Below are 17,692 nucleotides of genomic sequence, written 5' to 3'. Positions count from 1 at the left end.
CAGAGATTTTATCAATATGTTCTTCTGTTCCATGCCTTTTTCGACAGCCACAGTTTGCCTTTTCCTTCAAAGGGACACATATCTTTACTTAGTGACTCGGGTACTTTAGCAGCCCTACTACTGTTGCACAAAATCTTTGCAGGCTAGATCTTAACCACATCCACCTTTTTCCAGGAGCACAGATACAACATTACACTGATGATATCATCCTCTGAATAAATTCACTGGACCTACTTGGTGAGGACATACAGATATTCACAATAGAGCTCAAAAGGGAGGTGGCATTCCCCTGTACCATAGTACAAGGCTCTGCCACCCCAGTTAAATTCCTGAAAGTTACTTGGTAAGCTGAGGGCTTCTGCATCTCTGGCACTGTCAAGAAATAGCAGCTGACCCTCTCTGCGCCCACGATGTTAAAACAAGCCCACTATGTTTTAGGCCCTTTGGGGATCTGGAGGCAATATACTCTTCATTTACAAATTTTACTTAAGCCTATTTATACTGTTACAAATTGGCCCACCTTGAATGGGGACCTCCTACAACATAAGGTTCTAGAATCTGTCCAAATTGTAATACAGTAGTTACTTCCGTTAGTTTCCCTTCTCCCGCCCCAGAGAATCATTCACTGTAGAGGCCTTAGCAACCTTTTCTCATACCTCCTGAAATATTTGGATCACTCACTATGATCATAAGTTGCCCACGGATCTCTGGTGTGAGGAACTACCCTTTTTGGTCCCATGCTGTACACGTTTAGAATGGCCATTTCTGACTACATACCGAGCTCTCTTGGAAACAGGTTTTCACAGGCCCTGAACCTGTGAAGCTCCGAATCCATCTGTTCCTTATCTCCATATCATGGAGGCAGCATTATACAAGCTCAGCACAGCCGCCAGGGCTTCCTTGCTAAGACAGAAATGTTAGCCATATGATAGAGCTGAGTCTGGGCCCCCTGGAGTGTCTCACCCACAGGAGAGGGTGGCCTCTTCTTTCCTCAGTCCCTTGCCAGTTGACAAGGCGCTAGAGGAGGTCACCCCTCTCTTGGACCCCTGGCTACCACGGGAGCCCTTTGGGATCAAATGAGTGAACAAACAGCAGTGGGAGTTTGTACACTTTATGGACAGCATCAAAACTACATGTGAAGGAGCTCACTTGGAGAGCTCTGCTTTTCATTGCTTAATCCAGGCATCCTTGATCAAAGAATGGGATCCAAGGGTCAGCAAAATTAGCTGAACTTTGGGCAGTCGTCTTAATCTGGCCAACAGTTGGCTCCATCTGTGCATTTTTACAGACCCTTGGGACATTGCAAGTGGTCTAGCCACCTGGTCTGCCAGTGGTAGCAACAGCAATTACTTATCCAAGGTTTCCCTCTTTAGGGAAAATAACTGAGAATCTCTTGCCTCACAGATACCAAAAATAGAAATCAAAGTTATACATGTCTCAGTACGTATTAAACCCACAATATAGGCCACCTCACTTTATCCACTTTGGAGTTCCAGATATTGTTATAGTGACTATTTCACTTCTAAATATACAGTGCTGGGCTCTTGAACAATGTGTGCAGTGGAACTTTCACCACCATACAGTCTCACGCTACAGGCCTCACAAGGCACCATTATGACATACTAGAGCAAGTTAAAACTTGATTAAATGAAACATCAGGGTTGAATCATAATAAAGAGTCTGATTCCATTTTTGATATTAAAAAAAAAAAAGCCAGTTCTGGAGACAGACTGCCTGGGTTCAAATCTAGACTTCTACTCCTATCATTTATTGGGTATGTGGCCACAGACATTGCTCAACCCCCAAGTCTTAGTTATTATGAAGATTAAATTAAACAATATGTACAGTACACATGTATAATGGTATCTATCAGTAAGTATTAGCTGTTTCTTTAAAATGTATAATCCTGTGAAGTAAGCAAGGCGGTTATTCTTGTTTTACTGCTAAGAACCTGAAGTTTGTAGAGGTAAAGTATTTGCCCAAGCTTAACACCATTTGATCTAGAATATGAGTCCTAAGTCCCATATTCTTTCTACTACATTACACTGTTTCTCCCATCAACCCTCTGTTTCTTCCATACATATGCAAATTATCTCCACAGACCTTTTGAGTTCCTTTAAAATAAAAGACTTTTGTGTCCAATATTTAGAGTAATGATTCTTAACTCCATTTCCATAAGATCTCAAGATGTCACAAAGATTGTTCTAAGAATTTCCAAACAAAATTAATCTTAATTCGCTTTAATTGCTCTAAAAAATAAGGGTTTATCATTTAGCAATTCTATAAGGAGTAGTGTGTCAAAAAACCAAGATAGTGGGCCTCCCTGGTGGCGCAGTGGTTGAGAGTCCGCCTGCCGATGCAGGGGATACGGGTTCGTGCCCCGGTCTGGGAGGATCCCATATGCCGCGGAGCGGCTGGGCCCGTGAGCCATGGCCGCTAGGCATGCGCATCCGGAGCCTGTGCTCCGCAACGGGAGAGGCCACAGCAGTGAGAGGCCCACATACCGCAAAAAAAAAAAAAAAAAAAAAAAAAAAAACCAAGATAGTTACAGGACATTGCAGGTTGAAACAGGTTAGAAATCTCATTATTTCAGAGCACGGCAAATTTCCCTTTTCTCATCCCAAACAAATCAAAATGGAAGCAGTGAGAGTAGAGATTTTGTGTGTGTGTGCATGTGTTTGTGTGTGTGTTTTATTGTAGTAGTAGTAGTAGTAGTAGTAGTAGTAGTAGTGTACAAGAAGACATGACCACTTGCAGGTGTGAGGTTTTTTACTTAAATGCATCTGAATGATAGTAATGTCAACACAAGCTATCAAATCTTCCTTTACAAATTTACCTATATCTGTTTCCCATTATTAAATGTTTGAAATTATTTTCTGTATTTCTATACTCTGAATTTTCACGACGTAGCAAATGTAAGAAAAACTGCAGTTATTGGAGAGAGATGGTGGTAGAATCAAGAATAATTTATGCATATTGCTTCCTCCTCCGAGTTGCTGTTTTCGTAAAATAAGACACTTTTCAGCACCACATGTATTCTGATACCTAAATATTTGTGAAGTGCTTTTGACAGGAGAGCTAAAGAAATGCTAAACTCATGCAGAGGTTTATTAGTTATTTTGTTTTGTTTAAATTTACTGCCCTCTTATTTCAAGTAGCCCTAAATAGTACATATACTGTTTTCAAAAAGGGGAGAAGATGAATCTCTTCTACTCTGTTCTTCATATTTTGAAAAGTTAAGTCAAATCCCCTCTATTAAATCCCTCCTAAAGTAAACCTTCAGTTTGTGGCTCATAGGTATGTTTTGTTTGGAAATGGCTTGTCCTTGTTTCTGCTTTGGAAATTGACAACTCTAGAATAATTCTGTCTTGTCATTATTTCTGCCTCTTTTCTTCAAACTGAGAAGACTTATTCCTAGAACCCAACGATGATACACTGTAAACTAACCAAATAACAGTCAAACCAAAATGAAGTTTGCACAGGTCTCTGTGTGGTTTTGTGTATTTTGTTTAGATTGTCTCCATCCTCCCCATCAGCTTACCTGCTGTTTATTTCATATTAATTCAACATCTTTCTGTGTAAAAAAAATTAAACCTTTTCAATTGGTTAATTCCTCCCTCACATACCCATTTACATGTTTAACCAATCCATTTTTCAGATGTCTTTTCTATTTTTCTTTTTCTAGATTTAGTGGCTGTTTTGTGTCCAAAAGGCCCACTTCGTATGCTGGTTGAAACAGCTCAGGAGAGAAATGAAACTCTCTTTCCGGCTCTTATTTACTCTTGTAAGTATTTCAGAATGATGTTAAGTTAGTGAACAGCTTAGGATTTACAGAGATTCAAACACATGTAATTATGATCATTATCATGGTACTTATTCTCACCTTAAATGCATAGCATTGATGGAACTGCTGCAGATCTGTTTCCTTGCAAATTATTATCTTCTGCCTGACATTGGTTCAAGAGAGTTTTCAGTATGTGTGGAGATAGAAGAAATATTTAGAGATTGAGGAGCCAGTATTCTCATTTAAAATCTTATTAATCAAGAACTATTGAGTACTTGTTACATACATATATTGTGGGTGGATCTTGCACTAGCATGTTGAAGGAATTGTACTTTTCCTTCAGAATGGGTTTGCCCTTTTTTTGGTTTTAGATTCATACACTTCCTAATCATTCAGTAAATATTTATTCATCATTGACCTGATCTGCTCCCACAGAGCACTGTGGAGGATATAAAGATGATTAAGAGGGACTTCCCTGGCTGTCCAGTGGTTAAGACTCCATGCTTCCAATTCAGGGGGCCTGGTCGGGGAACTAATATCCCACCTGCCGTGGCATGGCCAAAAACTAAATAAAAAAAAAAAAAAAAGATACTTTGCTTTCCCTCAGAGTGCATTTGCTTACATTTTTATTTTTATTTTTTTTGGCCATGCTGCGCGGCACGTGAGATTTTAGTTTCCCGACCAGGAATCGAACCCAAGCCTCAGCAGTGAAAACTCAGAGTCGTAACCACTGGACCGCCAGGGAATTCCCTTGCTTACAATTTAGAAGTGAGATAAGACAAGTATATAAACAACATTCGAGGCAGACTGTTTTCAGATTATTCAGAAGGAACGCAAAGTGCAGAAAGAGCTCAAAACGGAAAATCTAAATGGGGAATCAGAGAAAGGCTTCATGGAAGAGACAGCATTTGGATTGAACCTTCGAAGGGTGGGTAGGATTTCAGCAAGCACAGATGGAAGAGTCATTTCCATGGGGACTTGGGGACTTCCCTGATGGCGCAGTGGTTAAGAATCCGCCTGCCAGTGCAGGGGACACAGGTTCGATCCCTGGTCCGGGAAGATCCCACACGCCACGGAGCAACTAAGCCCCTGTGCCACAACTACTGAGCCTGCACGCCACAACTACTGAAGCCCACGCAGCAACGAAGACCCAATGCAGCCAAATAAATTTTTTTTTTAAGTGGGCTTGTCACAAAGAATGGCTTGGAGGCATAAGTGTGGGGCATCTTTTTCAAATTTCAAGTGTTCCAGTTGACTAAAACATGGAGTACAAAATAGGGAGAGTACTAGGAGATGGGTTTGGAAAGGCACTTAGGGCAAGATCACAGATAGCTTTGAGGGACTGGTTTAGATCTCTGTATTCTATTCATGATCACTTGGGAATCATAGAAGGTCTTAACAGAAGACTAATGTGATCAGAGCTGTGCCTTTGTAAGCTTGCAGCATTGTGCAAGATGAATGGGAGGGAGGAGAACGGGAAGCATAACTAAACAGATATTGCCATGATCTAGGTGGAAAGTAATGAGAGTCTGAATTATGGGATAGGTAATGGCAGTCAAGGGAAAGGCCTTGATGAGAGCTTTTGGAGGTAGTTTCAGTCATTCTTAGTGACGAGTGAGAGAAGTTTAAAGCTTAAAGGAAGGATGATAAAGAAGAGAGGTTTTTCTTATTTGAGAAATCTGTGTAGTGTTGCCTGTAGCCCATATCTAATTTTCTTGGCAGGACCTGTGAGCCATCCACGTAGAAATTTCCAGCAGGAGTTTAGAAATGAAGTACCAGTGCAAAGGAAAAGGTTGATAATAGAGATGCAGAATTGAAGAACATCAGCATGGAGGTGACAGTTGCAGCTGTGGGAGTGGATGAGTGATTCAAATCAAAGGAGAAGAGAGGAGGACACCAGGAGTAGATCTTTGTCAACTACTATGTTTAGAGAGTAAGAAATGAAGAGAGAATAGTAAATGGAACATAAGAAAATATCAGAAAATTGGGAAAACCAGCATTTTTCACTTAGCAGTAGCATGACTGTTTTCATATCAGTACATGAAATGTCTGCATAGTTTTCTCTTACATAGATATTAAATAAAGGGTATCTTTATTGATCATTTCCCATTACAAACAATGCTTGCAGAGAACATTTATGAATTTGTGAATATTGTTGTACAGATACATTCATAGAAATGGAATTGCTAAGTCAAAGGATGTGTGCCTTTAAATTTTGATAGTGCCAGATTGCCTCCTCAAAAGGCTATACCAATTTATATTCCCTTCAGTAGTGTGAAGGTCCTAATTAACTAACACCTTCATTATCACTTGTTTGTATATGTGTATGGGAAACTAATAGACAAAGAACATCTTGTTTTAGTTTTCATCTTGGCTTATTGACTAATAACTATTAGTTAATAGTAATCAGCTAATAACTATTAGTTAATAGTAATTAATAACTATTAGTTAATAGTAATTAATAACCATTAGTTAATAGTTACTAATAACCATTAGTTAATAGTTATTAATAACTATTAGTTAATAGTTATTAATAACTATTAATGATTATTTGGACTTTTTAATGTATTTTTTAGCTGCATATTTAAATTTCTTGTTTTATGACTGGCCTGGTATTGTATTTTTCCATATTTTTAGAATTAAATTTTAATTATACAAGTAATAACGTTAATACTTTATCATTGAAAAAATTTTTGAATTACAGATAAAGTTAAATTTCATTATAACTGTCATCCCCAATCTTAATACTTTACCAAGCAGTTACTTACCAGTATTATCAGTGTGATATATATCCTTGTGGACTTTTGGCCTATTTATCTGTTGAGTTATTGAAAAAGCAGAGTTTCAAGAAGGAGAGAATGTCAGATGCTATAAAGAAGTGAAGGATGATGAGGACTAAGTAAACCATATAGAATTTGGTGCTTTAGACATCTTTAGTGACATTTAAGAGAGCAATTTCAGTTGAATGGTAGGACCAGAAGCAGTATTCCAAAGGGTGTAAAGTGTGTGTCTGTGTGTGTCTGTCTGGGTTTTGCTGGCACTGGCAGTGGAAGTGATACAGTGGACAGAGACCGGGTATGAAGAAGGAGAAGTAAGTATCACCTACTAGTTCACAGGCAGAGCAGTGGTGACTTGAGAAGAGAACAGGTTTGAGGAAAGATGGTTCCAGGAGAGAGAAGGTTGAGGGAAAGGAGCCAGTGGAGAAAGGCTTTGAAGAGACCAGCAAGAAGAAGTAATTACTGGAGCAGAGTAATAAACGAAGCAGGTAGAAATAGCTCTAAGAGTTCAGTAAGAGGAATTAGATGAGAATAGTGAAAGACCCGGAAGGAAGGAAAAGACAGGAAAGCAGAAGATAGTGGAACGTAGAGAGAGGTCAAGTTGGGAGCACGTGTTAGTTCACCTCAGTCTTTCTTATGAACTTGCTGTTAGGTCCTTTGTGGGAAGTGGAGAAGGTGGGGATTGTGCTTGTAGCTGGAGAAGTCTGGTAAAGCTTTAGAGCACCCAGTGTCTGAAATGCAAGGATCTTTCTCTTACTTTTATTCCCATATAAATTTATTATCATGTGTTTATGGTGTTTTTCGGCCAAAAAGAACAGACGAGGTTTTGAGCATCAGCATTTTCCTCTTAATGAGCATTTGCGTGTGAGCTTCTTCTGTGTTATTCCTGGAAATTAAAATCTACGATTCATATATTTTATATTTGTGCATACAGAATGTTACACCAAATGTTAATAGTGAATGCTAGGAATTTAGAGTAACGAATATACTTGTAAAAGTATAGAAGGATGTTCACTGAAACAGTGCTTATATTAAGAAGTAAATGGAAATAACCTAAGTGTCCATCAAAAAGGAACACTTTCAAACAATTACGGTACATTCATACAATGGATAGTTGTGCAGCCATTTAAAAGAATGAAATAGCTCTATGTATTTCTGATTGTTTTTTTTAAATGTCAAAGATTATATATTGGGCTTCCCTGGTGGCTCAGTGGTTGAGAGTCCGCCTGCCGATGCTGGGGACACAGATTCGTGCCCTGGTCCGGGAGGATCCCACATGCTGTGGAGCGGCTGGGCCCATGAGCCATGGCCGCTGAGTCTGTGCGTCCGGAACCTGTGCTCTGCAACAGGAGAGACCACAACAGTGAGAGGCCCGCGTACCGCAAAAAAAAAAAAAAAAAAAAAAAGATTATATATTAAATACAAAAAGCAAGATTTAAAACAATACATGCAATATCCTGTGGAAGGAGTGGGGGAAAGGAGCTGTATATGTATGGATGTGTGTATATATATAAAATCCCAGTGACACATTTCAAAACTGATAGTCTCTAGGTCCATCCGTGTCTCTACAAAGAGACTGTTATACAGAGTGAAGTAAGTCAGAAAGAGAAAAACAAATATCATATATTAACACATATATGTGGAATCTAGAAAAATGGTATAGGTGATCTTATTTGCAAAGCAGAAATAGAGACACAGATGTAGAGAACAAACCATGGATACCAAGGGGGAAGCGGTGGGGGTGGGATGAATTGGGAGATTGAGATTGATGTATATACACTATTGATACTATGTATAAAATAGATAACTAATGAGAACCTACTGTATAGCATAGGGAACTCTACTCGGTGCTCTGTGGTGACCTAAATGAGAAAGCAATCCAAAAAAGAGGGGATATATGTATACGTATAGCTGATTCACTTTGCTGTACAGTAGAAACTAACACAGTATTGTAGAGCAACTACACTCCAGTAAAAAAAAAAAACTGATAATATACTACTAGTGTTTACCTCTGGGAAGTGCGATTTAGAGACTGAGACAACTTTTACATTTTTCCTTATATCTTTCCCTACTTGTAGATTTTTAATGTTGTACTCTATATTTTTTTAATTAAAAATTTTTTAGGGCTTCCCTGGTGGCGCAGTGGTTGAGAGTCCGCCTGCCGATGCAGGGGATACGGGTTCGTGCCCCGGTCTGGGAAGATCCCACATGCCGCGGAGAGGCTGGGCCCGTGAGCCATGGCCGCTGGGCCTGTGCGTCCGGAGCCTGTGCTCCGCAATGGGAGAGGCCACAACAGTGAGAGGCCCGCGTACAGCAAAAAAAAAAAAAAAAAAAAAAAAAAAATTTTTAAATATATAAATTTATTTATTTATTTATGGCTGCACTGGGTCTTTGTTGCTGCGCATGGGCTTTCTCTAGTTGCAGCGAGTGGGGGCTACTCTCCATTGCGGTGCATGGCCTTCTCATTGTGGTGGTTTCTTTTGTTGCAGAGCACGGGCTCTAGGTGCGTGGACTTCAGTAGTTGTGGTAAGCAGGCTCAGTAGTTGCAGCTCACGGGCTCTAGAGCACAAGCTCAGTAGTTGTGGCACACGGGCTTAGTTGCTCCTAGGGCATGTGGGATCTTCCCAGACCAGGGCTCGAACCTGTGTCCCATGCATTGGCAGGTGGATTCTTAACCACTGTGCCCCCAGGGAAGTCCTTGTTGTACTCTATACTTTTTAATTGTGGATGTCAAAGTGAAGGGATTGTGAGTTTTAAATTTTTTCTTAGTTTTTGGATTTTACATTGTTCTACCGTTGTATCTATTGTTAGTACCACGATAATGCTGTGTAACAAACCACCTCAAAACTTAATGCCTTAGGGGACTTCCCTGGTGGCTCAGTGGTTAAGAATCCACCTGCTACTGCAGGGGACATGGGTTCGAGCCGTGATCCAGGAAGATCCCACAGGCCGTGGAACAACTAAACCCATGCACCATAACTACTGTAGCCCGTGTGCCTAGAGCCCGTGCTCCGCAACAAGAGAAGCCACCACAGTGAGAAGCTCAAACACCGCAACGAAGAGAAGCCCCCACTCACCACAACTAGAGAAAGCCTGCGTGCAGCAAGGAAGACCCAACGCAGCCAAAAATAAATAGATAAATTTATTATTTTAAAAAAAACAACTTCATGCCTTAAAAATAATAATCAGTCACCATCACTCCTGCACCTGCGGGTCAGTTGACTCAGCTGATCAGACCTGGCTGTGGTACCTCTGCTCCGCATGTTCCCTGTCCTCCTTGGGCCAGTGGGTTAACTGAAGATGTTCTTGTATCTGGAGAAACAAGAGGGCAGCAGGCCTGTTAAGGCCTAGGCTCAGTATTAGCACACCGTCATCTCTGTCCATGTGCCATTGGTTGAAGCAAGTCACATAGCTGAGTCCCTGGTCAGGAAGAGGAAAACAGCATTCCAGTCTCAGCGAGGCCATGGCAAGAGTGTGGGTGCAGGAGGGGTGAAGAAGGGATCTTTCAGTATGCCCCAACGTTAAGCATGTATGTTAATTCTATACTCAGAAAAAGGATTTACTGTTTTTAAAAAATCATTCATATATAATATTTTTGTGGTTTTTTTTTTTTTTTTTTTTTTTTTTTGCGGTACGCGGGCCTCTCACTGTTGTGGCCTCTCCCGTTGCGGAGCACAGGCTTCAGACGCGCAGGCTCAGCGGCCATGGCTCACGGGCCCAGCCGCTTCGCGGCATGTGGGATCTTCCCGGACCGGGGCACGAACCCGCGTCCCCTGCATCGGCAGGCGGACTCTCAACCACTGCGCCACCAGGGAAGCCCCGATATATAATATTTTTAAAACTCAAGTCTGTATAACAATCAATATTGAGATAGTTTTGCAGTAATTCCACATATATGGGAAAATATAAGCATAAACCTTTACCTCCTGTGTAGATGAAATAGGTTCAAGAAAGTACCTGTTCTCATGAAATACTGAATCTTTAGTGAGCATTTCATAAATCATTGAGTTTGACGGGTTTTTTTTCAAGTAGAATATACAGAAAACAGCATTATTAATCAGTTCTTTCCCCCTGAAATGGAATAAACATTAATATGAGAAGTTTTAAGTCAGTCCTCTCAGTTATTAGTTCTTTAAAAATATAATCCTTTGATGCATTTGTATACTCTTCCCCAGTTAAGAGTACTCAGTTTGCAAAAGGGTCTTACACTCAGGAAACATGTGAGCATTTTTGTTTGTTTTCTCTATCCCTTGTTTGGACAGGAAGAATGTACACCTACTCTTTGGTAGCTTTTCAGAAAACAAAGATAACTGTTCCTTGAGGTTGACCATTATGTAAAGTTTTTCTCTGATTTCATATCAGTTTGGGAAGTTTTTAGATTGTTAATTTTTAATTTGCATATTTTTCTATTGATCTTAAATGTTTGGTGTTAAGTTGAAAGATTGGAAAGTGGGTTTTTTAGATATTATTTTAGTAATATTAATTCATTCAGCAAATATATATTCTGCTCATGATAATTTACATCAGGGGTTAGCAAACTACTGCCCATAGCCAAATCTGTCCCGTGGCCTGTTTTTGTATAGGCCTGAAAGCTAAGAATGGTTTTTACATCTTTAAAGAGTTAATGAAAAAGAAAAGAACAAAAAAGAGTATGTGACAGGGGCCAGATGTTGACCCACAAGCCCCAATATTTACTATCCGGCCCTTTATAGAAAAAGTTTGCTGACCCTTGATTTCCATGGTTAATATTAAGTGTTAAAAGAGTTTGTAGCTTTATTTTTCTATACTTGCATAAAGAAAGAAAATCAAAAAAATACCTGCTGCCTTCATTGCCAAGAAGACTACAGAAATTCGTAAACTCCAGTGGTTGCCTATTTCCTCTTCATTGGGTTTGGATTTAGTTACAGTGAATCGCCAACCTGGCTAATATTTACTTTGATCAGTTAGTCGGGTTATCATATCATGAAACTTGTCTGACCTCTGAATTACAAAGCTATGGTGAATGAGTAAGTGCAGCTATTACAGGACTTTTATCCTCATTGGTTATGTATTTCTTTCATAAGCTATTCAAGAAGCCTTAGAGTATTAGGAAAATGGATATAATTGTAAAATCAGTGACAAAATGCCAGAGAAACCCAGAAAATGCCAAGTATCTTGTTTAAAATTGCTTACCATTACTGGATTGGACTCAGGTTGCTGCTGGCTTGGTTTCTGCTGTCACGCTGTATGGCACATGTTTGTATGTATTTTTGTATTATTGTTGGTGTATCTTCAGGATAAATTCCAAAAGTGTTATTGCTGGGTCAATAGGGGGTAAATGTACATGTAGTTTTGTTAAATGTTACAAGTTCCCCGCCATGTTTCATCCTACCTGCAGTATGTAAGAGAAGCACCATTTTAAAGTATTCACATTGCCTCTTAATTAAAATGTGACAGGATGTGTGTGTATATCTAGAGCTATATAGATATATTGATATATATGTATTTTTGTGGAGGGGACATAGAAAAGGCAGTTGACTATCCGTTTATGTTTATTGCTTTTAACTTTTTTTTCTTATTCCCTGTATATAACACAGTTTAGCATTATTGAAAATCCCAGAAGTAAGACATAACATGAAGGGAACATATTCATTGCATCTTTCGAATTACAGTAATTCATCCGATGCTTTGTGAGCCCCAGTTTGTCCTCTAAGTTAGTTCCAATAAGTTATTTTCACCAGTGAATTCACACTATTTTAGGATATTCAACTAGTCGAGCTGTTGTTTCAGTGCAGTCTTGCTGGCCTGAACAATTTTCCTTCTGGTTACTTTTCAGGGATTATAAATAACAACGAACAGTTGTATTATAGCAGCTGCAGTTTGAAAGCTACAGTAAATGTCCAGTTTCAGAATTTTTTTTATCTGCCAAAATCAAAGAGAACCTTTTGTGGTTTTTATTTTTTTAATAAATTAATTAATTTATTTTTGGCTGAATTGGGTCTTTGTTGCTGTGCGCGAACTTTCTCTAGTTGCAGCGAGCGGGGGCTGCTCTTCGTTGCGGTGTGCAGGCTTCTCATTGCGGTGGTTTCTCGTTGCGGAATAAAGACTCTAGGCGCGCAGGCTCAGAAGTTGTGGCGCACAGGCTTAGTTGCTCTGTGGCATGTGGGATCTTCGCGGGCCAGGCCTGGAACCCGTGTTCCCTGCATTGGCAGGCAGATTGTAACTACTGCGCCACCAGGGAAGTCCCTGTAGTTTTCTCTTTAAAAAAAATTTTTTTTTTAATTTATTTATGGCTGCGTTGGGTCTTCCTATTTGTTCCGGTGCACAGGCTGCTCACTGTGGTGGCTTCTCTTGTTGCAGAGCACAGGCTCTAGGCACACAGGCTTCAGCAGTTGTGGCATGTGGGCTTAGTTGCTCCACAGCATGTGGGATCTTCCTGGACCAGGGCTTGAACGCCTGTCTCCTGCATTGGCAGGCAGATTCTTCAGCACTGCACCACCAGGGAAGCCCCGTCCCAGTAGTTTTTAATATGCATTTGCTTCTGATTGTTAGGGATTCTTATGGTGACATTAAGAAGGTTGGTGATTTGTGTGGAGAAATAACAGCCTGCTCTCTACTTGTGAGCTTTCCTTCTGTGTTTCCAGTCCTTACCTGGACTTTTGTCTTTCTCAACAGCAACAATGGTATGGTTGGTGAATATGGCAGAAGGAGACCCAGAAGCCCAAAGGAAGGTATCCAAAAACTCCAATTATAATGCACAAAGTAGGTGGCTTTTATTTGGTAATTTCTTGGTTTTCATGGTCATTGTCATCTTATGAGTTATGAAACAATGATTTTTTAACCACTTTCTTTTGAGAATCTCCTGGAAGCTGTGGTAATACCTAGCAAACACAGATAAATATTTGAATTCACATGCTCCAAACCCAACAATCAGCCAAGGCACCCTAGGTTAAGAATTTCTACCATTAAACACCATTAATTCCAGTATGGAAAGGTTCAAGTTGAGGCTATGATTTTAAAAAGGTAGAATAAACACTCTCTTCAAACATGTAAAAATGAGAACCTCTTGTCTGACAAGTCCAGAGTAACTGAAATATAATTTGATTTGAGTTGTGATAATGTTTATGTTGAGTTGATAAAATATTCCAGGTGGACCTGACTTTCTGGAGGAGGATAAGAATGACGACCTAGTATGGGAGATTGAAAGGCCCACTTGTGGATACTACAGAAGATGTTAAGGCAAACACAAGTTAGGAGGAGTTATAATTAGAAAAGTTGAGGAATAACAGCACAATATCAATAGTCAAAAAGAAAGGAAACCTTTTTTTTTTTTTTTTTTAAGAAAAACAAGGACTAACCTTATGAGGAAGCTGACAAATAGAGGTGGAATAAAGTTGGTCAGAGAAGGAAAAAGGACCTTAATTGAGTTGCTGTTTGTCAGGAAAGGGAGAGTTTAGGTTTTCTAGAGCCAAGAAAACTGCTGTTCTAGCATTTGGGTAACTACAAGGAGGACGCTTTCAACTTAGAATTTGCATATTTGGGACCGAAAGATATTAGGCCCATTCTGCAGTGAGCGAGGCAGCAAAACAGGGCGGCATTAGACCAGCAGTAGACCTGGTAGAGAAGTGGGAAATAGAGGAAACAGTTGCTCCAGGTCTGGTTGTTGTGTTAACCTTGTTAAGCTAAAGAAAATTGAAAGATTAGTTGTCTGTGAGTATACATGTATATATTTGTGAGTATGAGTGTCTTTTGGGTACATCAAGATTTTGTTCTTTTGACAAATGTTGACTGAGCACCTAACTGTGTACCTAGTATTTGTTAGGCACCGGGGATATAGCTCTGAACGAGAGGTCCCATTCCTGTGGAGTTTATAGCCTATTTGGGAAGACACGCATGTTGAACAAATAATTCATTCAGTTTGTGATAAACACCACAAAGGAGAAGTGTAAGTTGCTCTGAAAGTTTATAGTGGAAGAATTTCATTTATTCTGGAAAGTCAGGAGGGCTTCCCTGAGGAAGTGATAACAGGAGATGGCCAGCCAAAGAGAGGAAGAAGAGCTTTCCTGAAGAGGAAGCACCCTGGGCAAGGGCCTTGAAGTGAGGAGGAGCTGGGTGAACTGCAGAGTTCCTCAGTGGGAGTGTGGTGGGTGTTTCGGGTGGGCGTTCTTCATTGTGTGGACTCCCCTCACATTGTTTAGCACTCCTGGCCCCTCACCCACTAAATGCCAAGGGCAGCTTCGAGGTTTGCAGTAACCCAAAACTCCCCCTCCTAGTTATTTCCAAACACCCCATGGAAGGGAGGTGCTACCCCCAGTTGAAAACCTCTGTGTTATAGGAACTAGAAGTTAGTCTGGAGCAAGGGGGTGTAGGATTCCAAGAGGGATGTCTGTAAAGGAAAAACGTAATAGAACTCAGAGGTTGCCCGAGTGAGCACCTAAGATAAAAACATCAAGATACAGCATTATGAGCGTGCTATTTATAATTAATTATGGAGGTAAATACCAAAGTAAACAGCTGAAAGGGTTGAAGGTAGGATGAGGACGGGAGTGAGGAGGGATAGGGCAGAGCAGGGACTGATGTTTTCATTTCTAAATCGTACACTTTTATGATTTTATAAACTAGCTCAGGGAAGATTCAGGTTTTGTGGAGACCTGGTTAAGAAAACAATGCAAATTAAAAATACAAAATTGCTAGAGCCCCTTGCAGAAAAATGTCCATGCAAGCGAGAGGCCTGAAGTATGCAAGCTTCATTTATTCATAGTAGATGAATAAATATGAACATATATTAATTTTATTAAAAATAAATGAGAAAAAAGAGTAGTATCAACTTCACTTATGTATTTTAATTATTTTTGATGTATGGAAGGTTCTTGAGACAATCATGTTATACTCACAATTTTCAGTCAGACCGAGTCATTATAACCAAATGACTAGCCCATAAAATAATTCACTCCCTCCTTTCCCATCCTCCCAGCCCCCAATAGTGGTCTACTTGTATAACTTAGTCACTAAAGCCAGTGGTGAGTGCCATCAATTAGTGAGTGCCAGCAGCTCCAGCTGCAAAGATCAGAAGAAATGTTCTCTCACCCGACCAGAAGTCCTGAGGTGTAGGCATTTGCACGGCTGGCTAATTTTATGACTGGATAATTATCAGGGGCCTCAGTTCTTCCCCGTCTTCCTGCTCTGCTATCCTTAGATGTGAGCCTGGTCCTCAGCCCTCTGCTTGTCATGGTCACAAGATGACGACTGCAGTGCCAGGCATCATATCCAGATAACACAACATCCAGGGGAAGAAAGGGGCTGTTTGTGTCTCCTTAAGTCTCTCTCAAAGAGTGAGAAAACTTTTCCCCAAATTTCCAGCAGACTTTGTCTCACCACACATTGGCTGGTACCAACCCCACAGCTTTAGAGCTTTCATTGGGAAGAGGAATTGTAGGATGACCACACTTATCTTGGACTGAACTGGATTTACCACCAGAGTCATGGGTGGGAGGTGGAAACCCAAATAAATCAGCACTCTGCCCTCAGGAAAAAAGGGGAGAAATAACTGTTGGGGAAGCAACAAACAGGCACTGAAATAACCCGTGATTTGTGGTTTAAGAGCCAGCTAACCCACCTAATTACAATGACGGGTAATTACTGTTTCCATGTAATTTTCTTAAAGGTATTAAGAGATTTTTCTAAATATTACAACTGTGATGTTCACTTTTTCTTGAAGGCACAGAAAGTGAGTCACAAGACCCTGTGACAGAGAGTGATGATGGTGGCTTCAGCGAAGAGTGGGAAGCCCAGAGGGACAGTCACCTGGGGCCTCATCACTCTACAGCTGAGTCGCGATCTGCTGTACAGGATCTTTCCAGCAGCATCCTGGCCAGTGACGACCCAGAGGAAAGTATGTGCCTTTCTCTACATTGGAAATTCATGGATTCGTTTAGGTGCTGCAGTATCAAACTCTCCCAAAATAAAATGAATCAAAGTGTTACAGTCTAATTCTAAACAGCAGTGCAGCTTTTAGTAGGAAATAACAATAGTTGGTGCTTTTCTCATAGTTAAATGTGTTAATGGACCAAATTGTGCACCTCAGATTTTTGAAATTATCCCTTTACAGCCTGATCTTTGGCATTGATTTTATAAGGTAAAAAAAATTTTTTAATATTATTCTGATAAGACTTCATGTCTACAAAATTTTCATCAATATATTTCACTCTTGCTGCACAGAGACCTATGGATTTAAATGCTTCACCCTTTTACATTGTTACTGCCCTTTGTCGGCAAGCACTGTATTTTATTAATTTTAAAGAAAATCAAAGGGATTTAGGTTCTCTGCAGAAATGTAACAGTTTGTTCAGTGTCTAAGATGTGCTGTCACTGGGATTCAGGTCAGCACTTGGGGCTTCTTAGGATATTAGCCAGTAGAGCCCCCTGGTTAGGGCTCAATCATCTCTTTACTTAGTCTTAGTTAGAGAGGTGATTTACTGAATAAGAAGAGAGTAGCACATTTCCCAACTAAGTTACCCTCAATTTTTTCATTTTCACAAAAGTGAAACGCTTGATTAAAATATTACAACGAAAATATTAAGTAGTTTCAAAGAAACAGACACCTAGATTCCTTAGCTTCTCTAATCACTATTAATTGTGACCTTGACATTATCCTTCAGCTTGAGCAGAACACTTCTTACAACTCACCATTAGTCTTTTATCTGGGTCAGAACTTGGGCAGATCCATGACTTTGGCGCTGGGCGAGTTTTCCAGATTTTAGAGCCATCTGCAACCTGCAGCTTTCACACTCTGGGAAACCAGACACAGTTGCCTTCTCTTATGGCCAGCCTTGAGCTTGCGTTTGCTGATATTTTCTCTGCCTTCAAAGTTACCACTGTAATTAGTTGCCTCTTCTCTTCCTTTCCTCTTTTCTCAAAGATGCATAGAGCCAAAAGAAAGAAATATAGCTGTTAAGCATAGCTGCAGTGTGATTCTTTCACGACTGCCTTTCCTACTTGAAGATTCTCTCTCCTGATCATCTCTTCGTGTCCTTCTCTTCATCTCTAACTTTTTTTTTTTAAAGAAAAACCCAAGTATTGCCCCTTCTAACTTCAGATTAATATTTTCTTTATATCTGGGACCAATATAAACTAATAATTGATATTCTTTCCT

The 17,692-nt window shown here is 40.1% G+C and overlaps 1 protein-coding gene across 3 annotated transcripts in view; it reads left to right on the top strand.

Moving 5' to 3' along the window:
* PSEN1 (presenilin 1) overlaps positions 1-17,692 on the top strand; it is an 87,412-nt gene that overhangs the window by 57,201 nt on the left and 12,519 nt on the right. For all 3 annotated transcript variants that reach the window (XM_060095893.1, XM_060095894.1, XM_060095892.1), the window contains 3 exons: positions 3,686-3,784; positions 13,216-13,302; positions 16,259-16,432. In XM_060095893.1, coding sequence (XP_059951876.1) covers positions 3,686-3,784; positions 13,216-13,302; positions 16,259-16,432 — 360 coding nt within the window. The remainder of the gene's footprint in view (positions 1-3,685; positions 3,785-13,215; positions 13,303-16,258; positions 16,433-17,692) is intronic.

Source organism: Mesoplodon densirostris, chromosome 4 (genome assembly GCF_025265405.1).
Source record: "Mesoplodon densirostris isolate mMesDen1 chromosome 4, mMesDen1 primary haplotype, whole genome shotgun sequence".
In the NCBI taxonomy this organism is placed as follows: domain Eukaryota; kingdom Metazoa; phylum Chordata; class Mammalia; order Artiodactyla; family Ziphiidae; genus Mesoplodon; species Mesoplodon densirostris.
The sequence above is the reverse complement of the archived record's forward strand: the minus strand, read 5'-3'. Positions and strand labels throughout refer to the sequence as shown.